Genomic DNA, 23,217 nt, shown 5'->3' with positions numbered 1-23,217 from the left:
GTGCCATAGTGGACAGTGATACCTGTATTTTGTCAATATACTCGTTTTAATTCGTTTTAATATTATTAATTTATAATAGGTAGCTGGTACCTTCTGTTTATTCATTATATTATACATTTTTACATTAACACCTACGTATTATACTTTTGTACCATGATGCATTGATGCATTGTGATACAATCTTTAAAGAAACGAACAAATTTTAATTAAATTTAAAACAAACAATATTCTCATGTGATAAAATCCAAACAAATATTATGTACTGTTTATCAGTAATTCGATTCTTATATATATTTTATAATTATACAAAAGATCTGTATTGTTTTAAATAAATATTTTATTTAAAAATGGCTATATTCTATTTATTGCGATGTTGTTCTCAGATATTAACTATATATTCAGACTTCAATAGTAGACTTTAACAGTAGGTAAGCAGTGGCGAATACAAGGGGGACCCTAATTGACGGTTATTATTATATCTGTAGTTGTAATAAAATATACAAGTTGATTAATTGTAAATTAAAATATACTCTTTAACTTTTCATGTTGAACAATTTTAGTTGTACTTGATTTGAAGGCCTAACATCAAATCCAAAATATTGCCTTTACAAAATTAATTTTACAAAAGTGGATATGTGGATGTTGCTCTGCTGTACATTAAGTGTCTAAGAGGCCGCTGTAATGGATGGTATTAAATTTAAATTCAATGATATCATATCATTGTATACAAAAACGATTCTGAGCGGAGACTATGTCAGTCTAAGATATTTTATATTGTTATTACTTATTATTATAATATGGTAGCTGGTATATTCAATTGATATTATTCTTAAATTATCAGTGATGCTGGAAAAATATTAAATATAATTATGGACACTAATCCCTCACTGAGTATTGTACATTTGTACTATACATTAATTTAAGTGTCGAATTGGACTTCGATATATCATAATCAGTATAATATAGAAGGCGTATTACAGGAAATACTATACTACACCAGCTATATATATTATGATGTATTGAGTTTAACAGTCAGAATGAGAAAGATTTCAAGGCCACTGTCTGTGGGGGTCCACTTGCCCTATCGGCAACACACAATATGCTGTCATGCATTTTTAATTTTTTATTGGCAATAAATTGTAATGACTTTTTACTTTGCCTGGAATTTTTTTTATACAGACACACTTTGAAATTATTTCTTTCAGATTTTAAAAACTAATGATTTTTTAGATGGACTTAAAATTATACCTATTTATAATACGTAAGTATGTTGTCGATAATGTTAACTTCATTTCACTTGACCACGATACAAAATGGTTTTAATTTGTGGTTATTTTTTAAATTTTTATTGTACACAAATTTTGGCCAGGTATACCCGTGTTTTCAGAATTTTTCATTTAAAATCAATCTAAAAAAATAATTTATTTATTTCTTAAATGTAAAAGGCCATTTCTTGAAGTTGTTCTATGGTGGTGTCTAAAATGGTTATAATTTTAGTCTATAATCTATATAAGTCGTATAGTAAGGTACAAAGGGGGTTTATATTAGGTTCATATAGGTATCAAGTATTCAACCAAGTACTGAAGTACCACCCTTTGGAATTTTATCCTTATAAATAATAATAATCAAGGTCATGGCTAGAAAAATATTTAGGGAGGGGGGGGGTTAGATTATAAATATGTTATATCATATAATAAAATAATAATATATAAATATTATTTCAATTAAATTAATCTTTATTTAAAAAATAATTAAATCTTATTTTCTAATTCNGGGGGGTTGACTATGAGTTTTAGTTACAATAAAATAATAACACATTTGTCAAGCAATGGTATACAAATAAGTCTCCGTACACTCAAACGAAAATTGAACCTACTTAATTTGTACAAACGCATCAATTATACGCCTTTGAATATAGTGAGAGAGTATTTAGAAAACTGTATTCTGAGTTCAAATCAACTGCATGGTTATAAGTGGATGCATCGAAAATGCATCAGTGTTAGATTTGTTGCGAAACAAGAAACTGTTAGGACTCTTTTAAAAATTATTGATCCTGAAGGTGTGGAAATTAGAAGTCGGAAGAGATTAAGAAGACAACAGTATTATAATCCAGGTCCTAATTATACGTGGCATACAGACTGCTACGACAAACTTAAACCCTATGGAATTTTTATAAGTAGTTGCATCGATGGGTTCTCTAGATTCATACTTTGGCTGGAAGCGGCACCGTCTTGTAGTGATCCCAGAGCAATAGGAAGTTTTTATTTAAATACGGTAGAGGCATTGGGAAGATGTCCTATTGGCTATTACTTTAAGATTCGATAAAGGTACTGAAAACCGACACATTGAGCAATTTCAACAGTCTTTATACGTAGAAATAATGCTAATATTTTAAATTAATATTTTAATGAAACACATAAATGTAAGCCAATATAAAATGCACTTTTTTGACCAAAAATGTTAGTACAATTTGGTAAGCATGTATTAATATTTTGCTTAAATCTAGTCTTACGTTCATGATCAAATATTGATATTCACTATTAAATGTTTATGTTTATATAAATCTATCAGAAAAATTATAAATAAATTAAAAGTTTTTTATGTTTAGAGCCTTATAATATTTTTATAGTGTTAGTTTGAAAAGGTAAATTTAATAAATATTTAATAATGTAATTTATAGTAAAATTTAGTCTGGATAAATGGATATATAGGTTCCTCCCCAAATTGATAACACATAAGAATCAAAAGATTGTACTAGGGATAAATTGTTATAGTTATAAAATTCAAATGTTATGTACTTGTATTAGTAAATTTAATTTAGATTACATATTTACATTATAAATATTTTTAGCATTAACAATGAACTAAAATCCTATAAACAAACTATAATAATTATCTATTATCTATTAGTATCTATAGGTAACTATTTTATATTATATATATATATATAAAGTATAAAATCCTAAATTTGGTATAGACTATAGGTACTAATAAAATAATAATTATTAACTTAATTGGAATGTAACATATAATACTATAGTCCATAATTACTTAGATGTTTCATTGAGTATTTCAAATTTTGCTGCATAAAAATCATAAATCATTGTACTAAGCCTAGTACATTACAGACTTGTATAAGATACCTCATAATACTACAAGAGTAATAAGTATTCAAGTACATAATATATGCTTATTTTTAAAAGTATTTAAAATACGTGTTTGAATATACTCAGCAAAAAAAGTAATCGAGCACAAATAGAATAATATTTTTAAAAAGTATTTATAGTCTTATACATATAAATACATTCAAATTCTTTTTAAAATACTTATGTTTTTTACCTTATAAATCAACTGAATCGATTTTCATGTTTTAACTTTTAAGTTAGTTTAATATAGCGTACATTTTATACCGCATCATTTGGCGGAACTTTAAAATAATAAACTGTTTTCGTTGTCAAAGTATTTCATTTTTGGATAAATACCTCTAATTCAGGGCAAAAAAAAATATATGTATCCTATTAAATGTGTTCTCAATATTTGTATTTTTATTTTACGTGATTAAAATTAAAATATAAAATGTATAAACTAAAAACAATTATTTAAGTATTTAATTTTAAGTACAGATCATTTTTAAAAGTATTTAAAATACACTGTTGTCATAACAAATATCTAAGCATGACTTTAATGGTAATAGTAATATACCACGAAGTCTAAATACCTAATACTTATGAAGATGTATTTTTAATAATTTGACATAATATTTTAAGATTTTGAGCGAAGAGATAATTGTATTGGTTTTACAATAATGTGTATTTTTTTATGTCTTTAACTACATTTTCGTGTAGTACAATTTTACAATTATTTCGAAGGTTTTATTAAACCCCTGCCTCCTATAGGTCATAAATGGTATTTCATTGTATTTTCAAGAGTACCTTTATCGATATTGTTAACCGTGTTTCATTAGTAAAAGTACAAACTAAATAAGTAGCTAAAAAATTGAATAATAAAAAAAAATGTGGAGCTAATATTGACCGAATAAATTATAGGGGGTGGGAGGCACCCTCTTCTCAAACTAAGCATTATTTTAGAGCATTTATTCAATGCTGCCGTGCTGTGTGAAAAATTTATAATTCTGTGAATATTTAAATTTTAAATGTCAAACTGTGGAAAATAAAAGTCGAAATTACAATTTTTTTTTCTAGTTGGCACTACTACGCTTCCGTAGATATCTTTACTCATCATCAGGAGTCAGGACGGTGCAGCTGATAGTGTCTCTTAAATTGTGGCTTATACTTTTCGCCATAGCCCTTAAACCGCGGACCAAGTTATAGTAAGTTAGAAGCATAGAATAATAAGGTCTGATTCTGATTAGGGTACTCTATGGACTGACGGACTGTACACAACCAACCGTAGATAATATTATAAAAATTATACTTAATATATAGCTGTCACAGATTTAGAGAATTTATTAGTTATTTAGTCACAGAATAGATTGATCTATTCTATAATTTATTTATATTAGTTTATTATATAGTATAGTACAGTGTTGGTAAGGAACGCGTTCCTTTTATAGGAACGAAGCTCGGAACGCGTTCTATTTAAAATATAGGAACGAGGAATGGGAAAGAGTTCCTATTTTTAAGGAACTTGAAAGAAAATTTCCGTTCCTCAAATAATGAAAAAATAGTTATTTCTAACACGTTGAGTGCCACAGTATTTATGAAGCGCATATTATAGTAATATAGTGTGTTTCCGCGCCAAAACTGAGCCGCGACGCCGTCGGTTGACACCATATTTTTTACTCTATGGTCGACACCGGTTCCGCGCGCCATGGACCAATAAACGAAATACGTTCTCGAAATATTGATGTGTTTTACAAATAATCTGTGTAACCAAATAATAATAATTTTGTCGTAGACAAATGGGAATCAAATTAATTTTCATTTAAGATTCATTGTTTGAAAAATTAGTTCTCAAACAAAACAAAATGTCAGTATAAAAATATTTTTTCATCTTCATTATAAATAAAAATAATATATAAATATTTTGACTTTAAAGTATATTGATGAATTGTTTTTTTCATTCTTTATTTCCATTTTTTAGAATAGGAAATAAATTGAATTTAAAAAAAACAGATTGTTGTATTACCTATACCAGCGGTTCCCAACCCATGGGCCCCGAGCAGCTTGGTACTGGGCCGTGAACCATATAATATTAAATATTATTTATGTACTTTTTTTATATATACCTTATAATTTATATTTTATAATATTTCTGGTTATAATAATGTTTAAATTATTTAATCAATATCAACTACAGTGCAGGTTAGGTTAGGTAAAATTATCTAGTCTTAAATCTTAATCCAGATATTAACTCTCCCTTGCAGGACAAGAAATGTCAAAAATCACATTAAATTGCTATACTTGTGATTAAGTTGAATAAAGTGTTTTGCTTAGTAAAAAATTGATTTTTAAATTCTTATATTTCTAATAACTACCTTCTGTGTATATATATATATATGTGCTTACGTGTTACGTATATAGGTGGACCTCAAAGATTTTTTTACAAAATTGGTGGTCCACACAACTAAAAAGGTTGGGAATCGTTGACCTATACTATTATCTCTATGTCCTATACTCCTATGGGCTATAACCTATTAACCTATGGCATCAAGATTTTCAAGAAAGAATTTGGAGTGTATCCGGTATCGGTAGTATCGGGTCAATTTTGAGCGTTCAAGATGTTACACGTGCAGCATACAAGCGATACGTGCCGACCCGTATCGGACTCGGACTTCGATACGACTATACGAGGAAGTACGTAACTATTCCGTATCGATACGTATCGAATTTTTCTTCTTGAAAATCTTGAAGGTCTCCATGTGTGGTGTATCGTGTATAGCACGGCCATATAGATCTATAATACATGTATAATATGCAATAATGCAATATTTAAATTTATATAGACATAGAGTATAGACAGTGTTCATACTTCACTTTCTGACTTAAAAACTGTTCGCAAAAAACCCCATTGACCACCACTTAAATCGTAAAAAATGTGTAAAGGAACGGGAACGACTGAACGAGTTCCTTTTTAAAAGGAACTTTCCCAACACTGGTATAGTGGTATATATATAGTATAAAATATAAATGTATAATGATCTAAGATTCTATAACAGAACAATGATTCTATGTATATTCTTAGGCCGTCGACGCCAAGGATAACTGATAAGGGGTCGGTACAGTAAAGTTCGGCCCCGTACAAGACGTCGTGTACAACACAGTAGAAACCATAGAGTAAGAATATAAAAACCGATGATATTTTGTTATCCCTAAAGGTGATACACTGATTTATTACCGTGATCTTATCACAACAATTCTTAACTCAATATTGAATTTACACGATGCGTCGATGCACCAATCAGCAATCTCCAATGCACCATTGTGATTAGTGATTACACATATTTTACTCCAACAATCTATTTACTATTAAATTTGCTAAATAAAGTTATATATTCTACTATAAATTCTGGATATATATAAATTATTATAATTATGAATATTAAATAAATACATAGTATAAGAAGTTTTGAAAATTTGAAATTTTGAAATAAAAGAGTGTCAAAAGTGGCAATAATTATACTGCAGATTGATTTATTAGGTAAGTAAAACGATCTTTATGATGTTTCCTATTTTTGTTTGACTTCTTTAACTATATTTTATGTTATATCAATAATCATAATCAATTATTATGGTTATTTTTTTTTTTTTTGTAATACGAACACATTGAATAATGGTAGAGTCTTATTAATCCGGATTTGACAATACGAGGAAGCAAGTTTTACATGGGTAAAACCAGAGGTTAAACTATTAATTCAATGTTTTTATCATAAAAATTACTTAAATTAGTCATAGTTAGTTTCCAAGTTGCAAATTAGAATATAAATATACATTATTTTTTTAGTTTCTAAGTCATTCCTTGACAAGTGAAACTACTGTATTACTTTTTGTATCCAAAAAATGTTACCGATAAATTGTTTAAATAGGTTTTTGTATCTATACAGTTACAGTATAGATACTGATAGTATGAAATTCAATACTGTATTAACCATAAAAATTGATTGAACACTAACTTACGTCAACTTAAAAACAGTTGGGCTTAACCAAATACATTACAACTGTGTTTGAACTTTAAAATTTGAATTAAATTTGTTATAGTCCACGCGGTGTCAAACACATTGAAAGCTACTGTTCTATATTTTATGTGTTTCAGTTGGGAATTGGTGTAATATTTTTTTTAGATGTTATTTAAGTTTAGTACAACGTCTCACATTAGTTACTATTATAACATGTCCAGTTCATCTTTGCCAACTCCATAGGCAGTTGCCCCTAGTGTGCCAGATAAACTGGAATGAATTGGAAAAGTTATGCTAATGTATAAAATATAACTCATTACTGATTAGTCATTTGTATCATATTTTGATGTATTCAGTCATATGCATTCTTCATACCTTAACTTTCAAAGAAACTCTGTGGTCAGACCAAAACAATATAAAAATATGTAAATATTGTGATATTTTATTGAATCATTTGTTTTAAAATTTTTAATGCCGTAAACTCAGTTAGTAATTTTAACTTATAGATAATCTATTAAATAAGCTTTTCAAAATTTGAATATAAACAATTTTAAAATGTCTAAATATTTTTTAAAGTAGGAAATAACGTAAAACACTTAATTAAAAAAAGTGTAGTCATTCAAAAATTGATAACTTGGTATAACAATAATTTTTTTGTTAGATTCAGTAGGCATTACCATTATATAATATATAATATACAGTGGTCACCGCTTATTAGACTCACTTTGGGACCTGACCATTTGAGTCCATTAACCGAATGAGTCAATAAGGCGAATGACCTCAAAAAAAATTTTTTAAATCCTTACATTTAAAAACTTATTCAGCTAAAAAATATTTATTGAGATTCAAGGTATGTATGCATAAAAATAAAAATATAGCTATACGCAATTAAAAATAAAATAATATGTAATAAAATAATGTTTGTAAAATCTAATTAATTTTTCGATAAAAACCCATCTAGGGTTGATTGGATTTTCCCTTCTTCGGCCAACTTCATAATCATATCTTCACAGGATTTATGTTGCTCGAATACGTAAAAATCGCCTCTTTGCTGAATCCCTCTACGTACAATTTGAAGCCCAAAATACCGGTACCGACTTATTTCGCATTTATAACACGTTTGTTTATTGTATGTACATATTTTATTTATTTATCTAATTTTCAAATGACCCTATTAACCGGTGTGTGAGTCGAATAGACGAACTTTTTGCTGTGTGTTGGTATATGCACAAATCGGGACCAGCCGTTTTGAGTCTAATAGGCGAATGAGTCAATTAACCGTGAGTCCAATAAGCGGCGACCACTGTATAAATATGAAGAATTATAAATCATAAGTTGAGTATAATTCCTGTACTCTGTATTTACTCATCCATTTGAAATTTTTATACCACTGATTTCTATTTTACTAACATGATACTAATATAACCTGATTATTTTATTACATATTTTCATTCTGGTAAAAACACTCTTTGAGTGATTGCAGAACATTTTTTTATGTTTATCCATTAATTTTAACGCATGTATTCATTATAGTTGTATTTTTATAAATATGGATGTAATTTAAATTGTTTTCCATTATAAATTTAACCATGTATTTGAATTACTATCTAGTATTATATTCTTTAATTTAGCAATATGTTAATAATCTTTTAAAATTTAACAATAAAAATCAATGCTAACATTTTAGGGTGTGTTGCATAAAGAACAATCTGTAAATTTGTTACTGGCCCTGTAATTTATTCATTTTATAAAATTGATGAATGTATTCAACAAATTGCGGAAAAAAATCCTCAGTAGCATTATATATGGATTGACTAAATATAAAAAATTTATTTTACAAATTATACATTATATATTAGAAATAAAATAAATATTCTATACTCTGTTAAGAATTGTCATTTTTATATTGTAAAATAACAATTTTTTACATAGTATGCAATATATTTTCTTTTATTTCTTTTATATAATTTGTAAAATAAATTATTTATATTTAGTTAATCCCCAGTAAAATGATACTGTGGATTTTTCCATCTATACTCAGGCCACTGAGAGAGCGCTACTTTTTCGCTCATCCAAATGATTAAGCTCCGTGGTTGTGTCTCCCATTCTACCACCTAGCCGGCAGGTTTAGTGATAGGAATGCACGCGATTGGACGAGTTTTGGTCGCTGCCCAGAAGCACTCTCTCGGTGGCCCGACTATAGTTAAGGGATTTTTTTACTGTGTTAAACTATCCTAGTTTTGTATAAAGACATTTTAAATTATTGATAACTGTGATTAAAAATAAATTTAACCACCAATAACATAGATATCATCTATGATATTTCATCAATCTGTAAGCTACTGAACCAAAATCCAATCTGTAGTTTACAAGTCTGTTAATCGGTAGTTTATAAAACCATTAACACTTACAGGCCATTCAAGCCACACCCAGTTTTATTTACAAGACTGTTAACTTTGCGATAATGTTTTGGTAAGTCACTACAAGATGTTTATGCAACCCACCCCTAGTAAATACCTAAATTTACTCACAATTTATAAAATTGGGTATTTGAAAATTAATAAACAATATTAGGTTGATTCAATTTTTATTTTTATAAATGCTTGTTACATGTGTAATTTAATTTAAATATTTATACTAACATAATATCTCCTTACTTTTATTTTAGAGACTACTTTAACAATAAGATACTCAAAACTAAATTTGAATTCAAAAAAATGTTAACTTTGAATTCTAAGTCTCCAACTGTTGAAAACAAATTATCTCCTGAAATTAATACAGTATCTACTTCTGACAAAAAAAAAATCACTCCATCAAAAATAATAAAGACAAACGTTGGCAAAAGACCTGGCCCAAAATCTAGTAAGTTATGTTAAATTGTAAAATAAAACACCTAATGAACCATAGCCAGACTTCACACTAATTAATTTATAAAATTCATCAATTTCTCCTAACTATATTATAATATATTTTTAATTTACGATATTTATACTCATTTAAATTGTATTCTTTATCTTGTATTCTCTCTACTAGTATATACTTTCATACATGTTGTAAGTTAAATATAAATAATCTTATTGTTGACGAGTATCAGTTAATTTTAATTATATATACCTGTGTAGTATTAATATATTATAATTATATCAGTATGTAAAAATTCCAAAATGCTTCCCATCGAATAGGTACTACCTAAATTAATTTAATTATTTTAGATCAACTTCGAATAATACTTATGTCACCCAGAATTATTTCTTAATAGCTATTTTGTATTAAATTTCATATTTATGGACTCACTATAATATTATTTGAATAATTTATGTTGGTTATACATATGACATTAAAATTGTTTTTTAGAAACATGTGTGCCGCAGTTAAAAATTGAAAAAATGACTTCAAATCTACAAAACAAAAATGAAATAAATTCAGAACAAGTAGATAGTATCAATGTTGGTACAAATTCCAAGGATTCAAAAATATTGTTATTAAATGCAAGTAATGCTGATAACACTGAAACTATTGAAGCAGAATCCAAGAAAATTGATACTAATACAGCTCAACTAAACGAGGTCGGAATTATAGATTTAATTCCATCTCATAACAATGAAACTATTATTAAAATAGATTCTAGTGCTAGTACAAATGAAAATAAAGACAGAATAACGTCTATACCAACTGATAGTGTTATAGTAAAAATAGAAAGTAATGAAATAAAACAAACTACTATATTAAATAATTTTGATACTGGTGAAAAATTAGAAAACTTAGAAGAATGTTCAATAAGTCCCAATCATTTAAATGAAGAAAAAAATGAGAATATTATTATTAGAGAAAAAAAAGTTGCACCAGAACATAAAAATGAGGAAGATAATATACAAGATGAAGAATTAGATCATGAAATATATGAAGAATTGGATCACGAAGTTGATGAAGAAGAAATAAATGAGATTAGTGATAGCTTTAATCAAACTCATTATACAGTAGGTTTAATACATAACGTTATCAGAGCTTGCGCTAAGGAATTATTAAAATTTCCAAAGCTTAACGACTAATATTCAAGGAACTAAAAATTAATCATACTCTATAATATTACTTTAGTTCAAAACAATTTATCACAAATTAAAATGCTTTTTTATTTAAAATTTCACTGTTTCTTTACTTTCAATGATTTTGAAATATTGGCACTTAAATAATTGAGGAAAAAGTAGCAATCTTTTATAATCTTTTACTATATTAGAAAAATATCAAAATCCATTATATATCCCTTCACTTTCTGGAAATACTTGACATTGACATAAAAGAAAACTGTATCATAATCCTCTAATGTATCAATCTCAAGGCATGTGTTTCTAAACAGTGACTTCTTAACCATACAACATAAAAAATGATTTTATTCACTACTTTACATATTATACTCATTGTACTTGTTATATAGATTGTATTTTTATTATTAAAAAAAATTGTTAATATTACATAGAACTTAGGTATTTGATTAAATATACACTTACAACTGTTTTTTTTAGTTAGAACTACTCATCAGCGCAAGTTCTGATAAACTTATTCAATTAAAATGGTCGTACACTATTTAATTTTTACTTAATTTAGGTGAAATCTGTTCAAGAACATAACAAAGATGATAATAATGAAGATTCTATTAACTTGACGATTGGAGAAGATGATATTAAATTATTTGCTGATGAGGTAAAATTAATATTCTATGAATTAAGCACACACATTTTTTAGTGTTATTCATTTTTGGCATTTAACATTATAATAGTAAAAAAGTGGGTAATGGGCTACTATACATTAGGTGTCTAAAGACTTTAGTCGCTGTAATGGATGTGATAAATTTCAATTCAATAATCATTGTAAACGAAAAACGATTCTGAGCGGAGACGGTCTGTCAGCCTATAATATTACTAAGTAAATTTTATGTATTATTGTGGTTACAGAAATTATTTTATTATTAGACATTAGTACTATTGTAGATAAATTATATTGTTGTCAAAAAATTTGCATTTGAAAATGTCATTGTGGTGGATATACTGCATGTTTTCATCCTGACACTTTTGAAAACCATTGGGAATTTTTTATTTTTGACCCCCCAGAGTACCAACTATATTCACTTTCTTATTGGAAAATATGCTATTGAAAAAAGTCAAAGCACTTTTAGTGTTACAAACCATGACAGACACACAATAAAAAAACCACATAATTGTAAAATCAATACATTCATTGCTCTGCTCAGACTCTAAAAAATGAATTTTAATTGAGATGTTTATGTATGGTTATTAAAATTCTTATATACTTATAATAAACAAAATAATAATGATGGTTCACTTAAATGTCTACACGAGTTTATATTTTAAAAGTAAAGTAATAATATGTAGTGCTCTGATTTTTAAGCATAATAAATAACAACAAAGCACAAAATTGTTTTAAAAAAGCAAAAATGAAGCATATTTATTTTTTTAAAAAGCAAAAAAACATAATTAAAAATTATCATGAATTAGTTATATTGTTAAAAAAACAATAAGACTGAAAAAAAAATTTTAATTTTTAAAAAGAATTTAGTACCATGTATTTGGCAAGATTTTCAGTAGTGAAACTGAGTCTATTGTCTGACAGAATGTTTTTATGGATAGAAAACAAATGCTCTAAATCTACTGAATTGATCGGTGCATACTTCATGCAAGAGGTTTTGTTTAAATCAAACCCATGGTAATCAATTTTGTTTGGTGAAATGCTGCATAGTATAGTATTAATGGCCAGTAATTGTTCCAGCCTTTGTTTCTCAAAAGAACGCGATTTAGCTTACCTGAAATTGCAGTTGCAATATCTGCAATATCTATATTTATATTATGAATTATTATTGTGGGTTTTCACAGCGCTTATTAATTAAATGAACATTTGTTTATTACTAAAGCATAACTTATTAAAATTCCACAGCTAGAATAGAATAAATGAAAAAAGCAAAAATAAATTCATATATTTGTAATCAGAATGACAGAATTTGCGTATAAAAATTAGATTTCTATCTTATATGTATAAAATGAAGCATTTGCTTTAAAATCCGAGCCCTAGTAATATGGAATTTATTCTTTATATATATGATGTAACAAAATGCAAGTTTCAACTGACACCTTAGTCCACTCGGACACTCCGTCCCCCAATTATAATATTTATTTAAATAATATTTATTTAAATTTCATTTCATAAATATACAATTATTTATATATTGTTTTGCCAACTTAAATTAATTTCCCATTTGTTTTTTTTTTTCAGGAAGATACAAACATTGAAAAAGATGGTAATAATAAATATATATATAACTACTTAATTTATAATTTTTCTAATCTATTGTCAAAAATAGAAATATGCAAAGTATTTTTGTTGCCTTTTTTAAGGAGTATCAAGTAAGGTATTAAATTATGATTGAACTTTGTTTCTGTATATGTTTATCAATATAAATTTACACTGTAGTTGTTAGCTATACCAATTTAGTATTTTTATATTTTTTATATAATTTAGACATTAGTATATATATATATTTTTATATATGTATGTTATATATCTAAGGTGCAATTTCTGCACAATGAAAACTAGAAGAAAAATATTTAACCAAGAAATAACTGATTTTATCATATTTTTGATAACATTTCTACTAAAAGAAACCTGAAAACCATTAAAGAAATGTTCAAAGATTATCAGACATACCGGACAACTGTTTGAAAATGTTGACACAATATTTAATATTCAGTAGAAAAAGTTGACTTTTTTTAATTATAATTTAATATTATTAAGTTATTTTTAGCTAAACAATATATAATTATTAAAGAAAGAATTAATAATAAATACTGACATCCACAAGAAAAAAATCACATATTTTTTTAGGTTAATTATTTAGTTTGAATTAGTTAAATTCATTTTATTATATTTTGATCAAATGTACAGAAAATGTGGGTTAATCTTATTTACATATTTCTTAGCAAAGTTAATTTGAAATTAATATTATATTTAGTTTATTAATTAAATGTTTTATTTATCTATGCCTAAAAATCATTCATATTGTTTTATAATAATGCTATTATGATCTAGTTTCTTATAATTATTTAACATTTGTTATTAATCTTTTAAACATATTTTAGTATAGGTTTAAATTATGCCAATTATATGTTATTTATTAATATCATTGGTATTTTGTGTTTATGTATATTTAATTTGTGTGACGAAATATAGACGAAGTGATCGAGAACCATAACAAAGAAGAAACTGCATTGATCAAACAGCGTGAATCTTGCCATCCAATTACTGCTAGTAGCAGATCTACAACTGGTTTGGTCAAAAGCCGTCGCAGTGCGACTGAGAAACGATCGTCTGTTGGGGATAAACCACGTAGCAATCGCAAAGAGGACATCAGCAATGTGAAACCTATCGTCAATGTGCCCAAAGATGAGAAGAAAGAAGTGGAGAAACAAGTTAAAGATAAAGCGGAAGCAGGCAATAAGCAGAGGTTTGTTTTGAACACTGTCTCGACAACTGATTCTTTATCCCTTCATCGGAATATTGCGCCAAGGATCTGATATATGACTGTCAATCTAAAGATTTTTAAAAAAACCGTTCTTTTTAGTACAGCTAAGTTTGATCGAATATTCCATTTTAGTTACTGATAATGGATGAATGTGTTGTATATACATGAACAAATTGTCTGGTAAATAATAACTAGCATATACATACATGCATGTCAGTACTAAAGGAAATTATAAGTTTCTAATTTACGTGAATAGGATTTTTGAATTTTGGGTTTAAAATCATGTAGAAATATGTTTATTATTAATTAATTAAAACAAATTTATGTACCAATCTTTCAAATTTTAAGCAATTTTAAATAGATTTTATTTGAGTCGAGTATTGTGTAATCAATTTTTGTAATCAAATTCAAATGTGTGCATATAGCACCTTAATGGGTTAAAAAACCCTCCCTCCCGTAGTCTCAATTTTATTGAAAACAGTCCAGTAGTTTGTAGGTCTATAGAGGACAAAGAAACATTAATTTATATAGAAAATTATAAAATCACATATTTATAATTAGAAAATTTGTTTTTATAATTTAGTTATAAAATGCAGAGACTACACTCTTAATTAAGTATACAATTCAAACAAAATAATATGAATTGTATAACTAAATTACCTAATTTTTTATTTTACGATGAAAAATATTTTGATTTCACAATATATACTTATGGGGATTACAAACATACATTTATTTCAACCAAAGTGTATCAATATCTTGTCCATCATACTGATGGATCTGATGTTGTGATAAAATTTGAAAAAACTGCTGAAAACTGATTTAAATTTGTTAATATGTCTACTCATGATTGAAAAGGCCAGTTTTTGAAATGTTGGTTCTATAACTAAGAATTTTGTTTGAATTTTTTAAAATGTACTAATTTTAAATGTTGAATATTCGAAAAATTAAAGAAAATGTGTTTAAATGTAGGATGATAGATCATAAGTTGACACATTAAGAGGATATCAGAACAATATTAGTTTTCTCTCTTAGTCACCGCTTAACACTTGTGCTAAAATCATTATTTATGATTTTTGAGTAATCTTAGAGTAAAACCACCTATTACAAAAATTATAGATATCGGTTTTATTTTTTAATATTACTATTTGACTTTGTATTCCACTTTTAACATTTTGTAAATCAAATGACGTTAAAATTGTTTTGATACAATATTCAGACAATTTGTTATGTTATACCATCAAAAATATTCTTTATCGTTTTTGTAATGGGTGATTTTTCCTTAAGATTACTCGAAAACAGAAATAAATGATTGTGTAAATGTGTTTTGTTTGTGTTGTTTGTTAGTCTGAGAAAGAAAACAAATATCTCTTTGATATTCTCTTAATATGTCAACTTCAGTTCGATCAGGCCACATTTTAAGATATTTAATCAAATTTCCAAATATTCAAACTAAATTCATAGGGATTTAGAAACAAAATCTTAATGAAGTTTCCTGATCGATCTCAAGTAGATGAATTAACAAATTCAAATCAGTTTTCAGAATTCAATCATGTAATCAGGTCCGTACTCAAGTCATTACTCAGTCACACACACTAATGATCAGTTACTATACCATATTTACAAGATACGCATTTGAACTCTTTAAAAACTGTCCATTTGCAACTCCCTTAATATTAATTAGAATTTACAGTACGTGTTTGTTTCAAAAATAAAAACAAAGGAAATGCTTCATTTTTATCATTCAAGAAAGAATTGGTACATAGATATAATATTTTTATTCGGGGATGGGGTAAATTTAAAATTATTTTTAATTTTAGAGAAATTTAGTTTTGAGTTATAAACTTCAAAGTCATTTAAGAATGACTAAGTTATTGCTTTTTGATCAAACATTTTAGATTTAGAGTCTGTATCAAAATCGCATGTTATACATTATGAATTTTTATATAAATACATATTGAATATAACTTGAATTTTAAATATACTTAATGTATAATACAAAATTTAAGTTCATATTCACTAATCTATTTATTGAAAAGAATAGTGCTGATGAATAAAGATGGTAAAATCAAGTACAAATGGAAAGATCTTGAAGAGAGAAGTAAATTACTTTTTAGTAAGAGATTTTTACTTTTCCAATGTGAACATTAAGAAAACAAGACAATAAGTATAAGATAAAGAATTTGAAGTAATAGATATGTTACTGAATGAAATATCAACTTATTCATAAATATTGTTGATAAAAAAAAATACTGATGTACTTTTGTACATAATATTAATATCAAAATATGTATTATTGTTATGTGAAGTAAAGATAATAATGATTATCAAATCAATTGTGCAATAGATTTATTGTTGTACTAAAATTGAGATTTGCAAGATAATATTATCTGATGACAGTTAATAAATATCAGTTAAAGATGAATTAAAAATTGGTTTATACTAAGGCGATGGTAAGTCAGACAACTTTGACACAGAAGAAATGCTAATTTTGATTAATATGTGCTATCTATGTACAGACAATATTCAGATCCACATATTAAAGTACAACTCCTGAATCGAACAATATTGTTTTTAAGTGACTTAAGTGTTGAATATTTTTCTCATAACTAAGTATAAAATACTGTAAATAGTTTTTAAAATACTATTAATTTTGTATGATGATGACAACGATTACATTGTTAAATGCAATGACTTAGACAGAAAATATATTATATCTAAGTATATATTATATTATAACTGGTAAAATATATTAATAAATAATTTTTGTTAAAGTAAAAACTGGAAACAAGTAATAATTTAATATACCTACTTTTTGTGTGTGAAAAAAATGTATATTGTTTGTAAACCAAAATTAAAAGTAAATCTTTTTTGTAAACATTATTTAACATATATTTGTATTTAATATTTTCAGTATTGATTCAAAGGCTCAACAAATATCAAATGACATATGTAAGTTTTTGTACTTTTAGTCATTTTAAAAATCAAATTATGATCTTTTTAGATTTTAAGTATTTCTAGATCTTATAAAAATATATGACTATTTTACATATTCTTTTACTAACAGTTAATTTTATATAAAAGACAATACATGTCAAATAAACAATTTATAAATTTTAAAATAGATTTATTTTTTTTTAAATTCGGATATCACAAAATTTGGCTATAAAAAATACAGGCAATCTGTTTATCTATACTCTATTCCAAATAAGTTGTAACATAACTGTGCAGCCTTGGAACAATAGGACTTCTAGTAGGTTAGTAGTTGGTAGCCAATGAAAATGCACATGCCCCGCAAAACATTTTTGTCATGATTTTTTTCCAAATTTATTTGGATATGAGTATAGGTTCCTTAAAGATTATTATAAGAGAATTTGGCTGTATTTACAATATATTAACGGTTAAAAACACACTTGTTTTAGGTAAACTTTTATAAATTATCAGGAACCATGTTTGAAATCTATTTATCATGTGTAATATAAAATATTTAAAAAGTAGTTCAATTTCCCATGAACTAAATAAATAAATGTAATATGTATTCTTAGATTACACTTAACATGTGTATGCTTTATAATCAATTATTATTACTTTTTGAACTAAAGATATTTGAGTGTCCTAAGAAATTTCAACTAAATATCACATGTAATTCACTTTTTTAAATGTGTTTTAGCAAAGAAAAACAATTTGTCCTTGGTACGCAACATTTGGGTTAGTGGCTTATCGTCAAGTACTAAAGCTACTGATTTAAAACAACTTTTTTCAAAATATGGAAAGGTAATATCACTGATTATTGATATTTGAATAATTATATGTTTTATGTTTAACCCTGTATACTTAAATTGTATAAATGATAGATTTTGAAAATCATCTCATCAAGTATGCTATATTTAAAAAAAAAATATGTTAATTCATATATTATACTAAGTAAAAATATTACCTGAGAAATCAATTTTAATTTTCCAACTGCAGCACTCTGAAACTAATTATAGTGATTTGTTTCTATTTATATATTATAATATGTTCTCTGATTTATTTTTTACTATTGAATCAGATTGTGACCGGATATTACAATTATTCATTAGATTTAGCTTATGACTTAAAATTTAATCATGTTTGTGCTTGTTTTTTTTTCTTAATTTTTTTCATTATTTATAATAACTAAATTAGAGAATTCACTGAATAAACTTTTGTATCAACTTTTCTGAGATCTTAATTAATATTTTGGCTGAACAAAAGATTTTTAATTTATATTTTATGATTAACATGATTATTATATAATTACATATATGATTATTATAATATTTTAAATATAATAAAAGCTCTGTTTACTGTGGTTTTAGGTGGTTGGCGCAAAAGTTGTGACAAATGCTAAAACTCCTGGAGCTCGTTGTTACGGTTTTGTTACATTATCCTCAGCGGAAGATGCTAATCGTAGTATCGAAAATTTACACAAGACTGAACTTCATGGACGTGTTATTAGTGTTGAACGAGTTTGTATTAACAATTTGTCTTCTAATTAAATTTTACAGTTTTCAATAAAAATCATTGGTCATGATTAATAGGCCAAACGTGACAATGGTTATCAAGTAACAGCAAAAAGTTCTGATTCATTTAAAATTAATGAAAATACTGAAAATCTTAAGACAAAAAACAATGAGGAAAAGAAAGATAAACGAGAAGAAAAAAGAGAAAAGAGACCTGAAATTACAATTAATGATGTTAAAAAACCAGACATGTCAACTCTTAAGCGTGGTTTGTATTCTTAATTTTTTAATTTTTGTGAATTTGTTTAAATTATTATGGATGGTATTTTTTATTCATTTATGTAGTATCAAAAGATCAAAATCAAGATCCAAAACGTTCTAAAATAGTGATTGAAAGTGATGAATGTGGAAAAGACAGAAGCATTAAAAGTAAAAGCAATGAACGCGATAAAGAAAGAATTAGAGAATTAGAACGAGAAAGAGAATATTTAGAAAGAGAAAAAAGAAAACAGAAGGAGATATTAAACTTAACAAAAATAAAAGTACGCTATTTTTCATTCTAAATAATTATTTCTTTAAGTATAATTGGTAATTGCAATAAATAAATTGAAACAAATCAGTTTAATCTGTTATGATTAAAGACAGAATTTATAATCTCTAAAAAATCTTAAAATATTCATATTATATTCTCTTAAAAATATTCAAAACTTTGTCAAAATAACAAATGGTCATAAAAATATGTTTTAATATGTATTTTTAAAAAAAATTTTAGATATTCTTTTAATAGGGAGATATATACTCGCGTAATAAAATAGAATACTATTGGACTTCAGCTACAGTAGGAATATAATATAAAAATAACAGTATGATATTAAAATATAAAAACAATATTCCTTTGGTATATTATAATTAAGAAACCTTATTTTAAACACTAAAGTCACTGCATGAAGAAATAACAAATACTGATATATATTAAAACATAATGTAACAAAACAAATTATAGAATGGTAATCCTCAAATAACAATTATTAAAGTGTGGTTTACACTTACATAATGAAATTCCACTAAAGAAACTAGGGAAGTTGACCGATTTTTTTAATTCGTTCATTTTAAAAACTAACAATCTGCCTATAGTTAAAAATATGTTATTTCAAAAGTTGAAAAGGGTAAAACAAAATTTGGATGATTGAATACTTGATCAACGTATACGTTATACAGTATGAAAACAACTGCAGGTTAGCCAACATGTTTAGTGAGCGGCATGGAAACTTATGATAAAGTGCTAAAACTTAAAAGCCTATAACACTGAGTAACTCTTTTTATCAAAATGATAATAAATAATAATACAATTTATAATAAATAAATATTTTTTCGACAAACTCAAACTTTAACGAATGGTCCACATTTTTTACTCTCATAAACCTGCATAGACTCAGAAACGATATGTAAAAAATATAAGAATCTGGTCTTTAGTTATGATCCACCAGTTGTTTTTATTTATTTTTTGCTAGCTAAAAATTTATTTTTATTTATAATAATTATTATTTTATTATAAATATAGTAGTTATTAATAAAACTTGTTCATTTTTTTGATGTATTTTTTATTATATTAGACTGAACGTGAAAGACTAAAACAAAAGGAACACGAGAGAGCGATGAGAGAAGAAGAACGCAAGAGAGGTATTGAAAAAGAACGCCAATTAGAAATTGAAAGAAAGCAAAAAGAAGAAGCAATTCGCCTAGAAAAGTAAATGTCTCAAATACAAAAATGTAATACCTATATAATATCACTATTTATTTATTTATTTAGAGAAAGACAGAAACTTCGAATTGAGCGTGAAAGAATTGAAAAAGAAAAATCTGAACTATTGCGTTTGGAGCGTGAAAATCAACGCTTAGAACGTGAAAGATTACAAAGAGAAAAGGAAGAATTACGTAGAGCACAAGAAAAATTAGAAGAAACAAAGCGCCAAGCATTACTAAAGCGTGCTATGCCTCCATCTCCACCACTTCCTAGTAAAAGACATTCTTCATCAAATTCATCTCGATATGAAGAAAGGTACATATTTTTTTAACATGGTTTTCAATTAATTACTTTTGTCTATTTTCAATTTGAATTTTTTTGCAGAAAAGAACCAATTCGTAGTTCTCGTATCCAGCCTAGTACAGACTATATGAACCAAGCCCCTCCACCTCCTAACATAACATCATCAAGACATCGCTATGAACAGCATTCGTCAGATTCTCGTCGTATGAGGCCATCACCACCATCTCCTCCACCGCCTGCATCAAGACCTAAAGACTCTACTGTTAATATCAGGTAATATTTGTATACTGTTGTAGATAAATTAAAGAAAAAAAAAAAATTTCAAAATTCTTATTTTCATTACTGTGATACTTTATGATTACGGTTCATAAGAATTTTGTAAAGTAAGATTCGGCCATTTGACAGCTAGATAGTTCAATAATAATTATCTTGGTTTGTACAGGCAATGATACAGTTTTTAACAAATCTAAATGTTTTTCCATGTGACTTGATTTATCAAATCAAAGTTCTTGTATATTGCTATAAATTGATGTAATATTTGTAGTATTTTTGAACTTTGTACAATAAAATCGACTATTGACAGCTAAACAATTTTATTGATATTCGTTTATGTTTGTACAGGTTAAGAAACAATTTTTATTGTTAAGTGATAAAAGTATTTTTAATTTTTTTTTTTTTGTAAACCTAATTATTTATTGTTATTGAATGTTTTACACGGATTGTAGATATGGTAGTGCTCAACTACCCATAGATCATCATTACAGAAGTCGTGATGATCGGTCAGATCGAAGAGATGAATCTCGTAGAAAAGATTCAAGTAGTGGAAGTATTAACAGACATGCTCATGTATCATATGATCCAAACAAAAGTTGTGAGTCATAAATTTAATAATTTACTTATTTCTGTATCACAATGACACTTTTTATTTCAGCCTATGGAGGAATATCACGCAATAATGAAAGTAATAGCTGGTCATCAGGCGCAGTAAAGAATTCTTATGGCACAGTTGGGTCAAGCTCTGGAACTAATAATATGGTTGTAAGTTCAAGACCAGATCCATGGTCACATAATACTTTTCGAGATATGGATTCAAGTATTTGGCAACGTCCAAGTCAACCACTACCTGAGAAGTATGTTTTTAATTTTTTTAGTGTGGATATAGGTAATTCATGACGAACAATTGTATTTGTTGCTGTAGGTGGAACAGTACATCAGGCAATCCTTCATCTATGTCAACAAGTGGACGTAGTTCTGGTACTTACGCTTTGTATGGTAATAACCATCAAGTTATACCAAATTTGGAGTTAAACATGCCAACAAACTACAGTGATAGTAGATTTGACAGTTATAAAATGAGTGGCATGTCACGCAAATATTGAACTGTTGAATACCTGGCAGTTAATCATAGCACAAAACATTCTTTCGTGTTTCGTGTTTTTTGTTTTTTTGTTTTTCTTTTGAACAGTGGTTAGAGGAATATGATCCCTTAATTGTTCTATTTTTATTTATTGATTAAAGTGATTTAATTTCATTGCACTTTTCATACACTTGTTATTTATTCAGTTATAAAAATTATTTGATTTTTGGTTGAATGTAATTTCAAGGTTATTTTATTGTATAAATTATAGTTAATTGCTCGTGTATTTCAATTTCACAAATGCTATATTATCCATTATATTTAAATGTCAATAATTTATTTACTATCTCATCCCTACTATTATTAAACTTTTTGTTTGTTTGTTATTGTTTTTTTTTTTTTTGCCTGCAAATATGTCAATACTATAAGACAATTAATTATAAAACTGTTAAACCAATGCAATTCTGTCAACAAAAATCAATGTTATTCAATGTGTGTAAGTTAACTTTGCTCTGTTTTTAATGATACTGCCTCAGGGGTTCTTGATGTAATTTAACCAGTTGATCTTTATTAAACATGGGTACATATGGACCTTAAAGTAAACAGTCTTATCTGTTTTGTACATCCTAAATTGCAAGTATACTAATAACACTAAAAAAAATTAAT

At 26.5% G+C, this 23,217-nt stretch overlaps 1 protein-coding gene across 1 annotated transcript; it reads left to right on the top strand.

The window, feature by feature from the left end:
* The first annotated feature begins 6,522 nt into the window (after positions 1-6,522).
* Positions 6,523-23,156, top strand: LOC111032286 (scaffold attachment factor B2-like). Its single transcript, XM_022312586.1, has 17 exons — positions 6,523-6,660; positions 9,804-9,997; positions 10,490-11,112; positions 11,738-11,833; positions 13,418-13,442; positions 14,372-14,645; positions 17,578-17,615; positions 18,334-18,437; positions 19,004-19,153; positions 19,226-19,415; positions 19,493-19,689; positions 20,761-20,894; positions 20,958-21,206; positions 21,276-21,467; positions 21,920-22,065; positions 22,126-22,324; positions 22,393-23,156. The coding sequence occupies exons 2-17, from the start codon at positions 9,853-9,855 to the stop codon at positions 22,571-22,573; spliced, it is 2,943 nt and encodes a 980-aa protein (XP_022168278.1). The 5' UTR covers positions 6,523-6,660; positions 9,804-9,852; the 3' UTR covers positions 22,574-23,156.
* The last annotated feature ends 61 nt before the right edge of the window (positions 23,157-23,217 follow it).

Source organism: Myzus persicae, unplaced genomic scaffold, assembly GCF_001856785.1.
Source record: "Myzus persicae strain clone G006 unplaced genomic scaffold, MPER_G0061.0, whole genome shotgun sequence".
Taxonomy (NCBI): Eukaryota; Metazoa; Arthropoda; class Insecta; order Hemiptera; family Aphididae; genus Myzus; species Myzus persicae.
The sequence above is the reverse complement of the archived record's forward strand: the minus strand, read 5'-3'. Positions and strand labels throughout refer to the sequence as shown.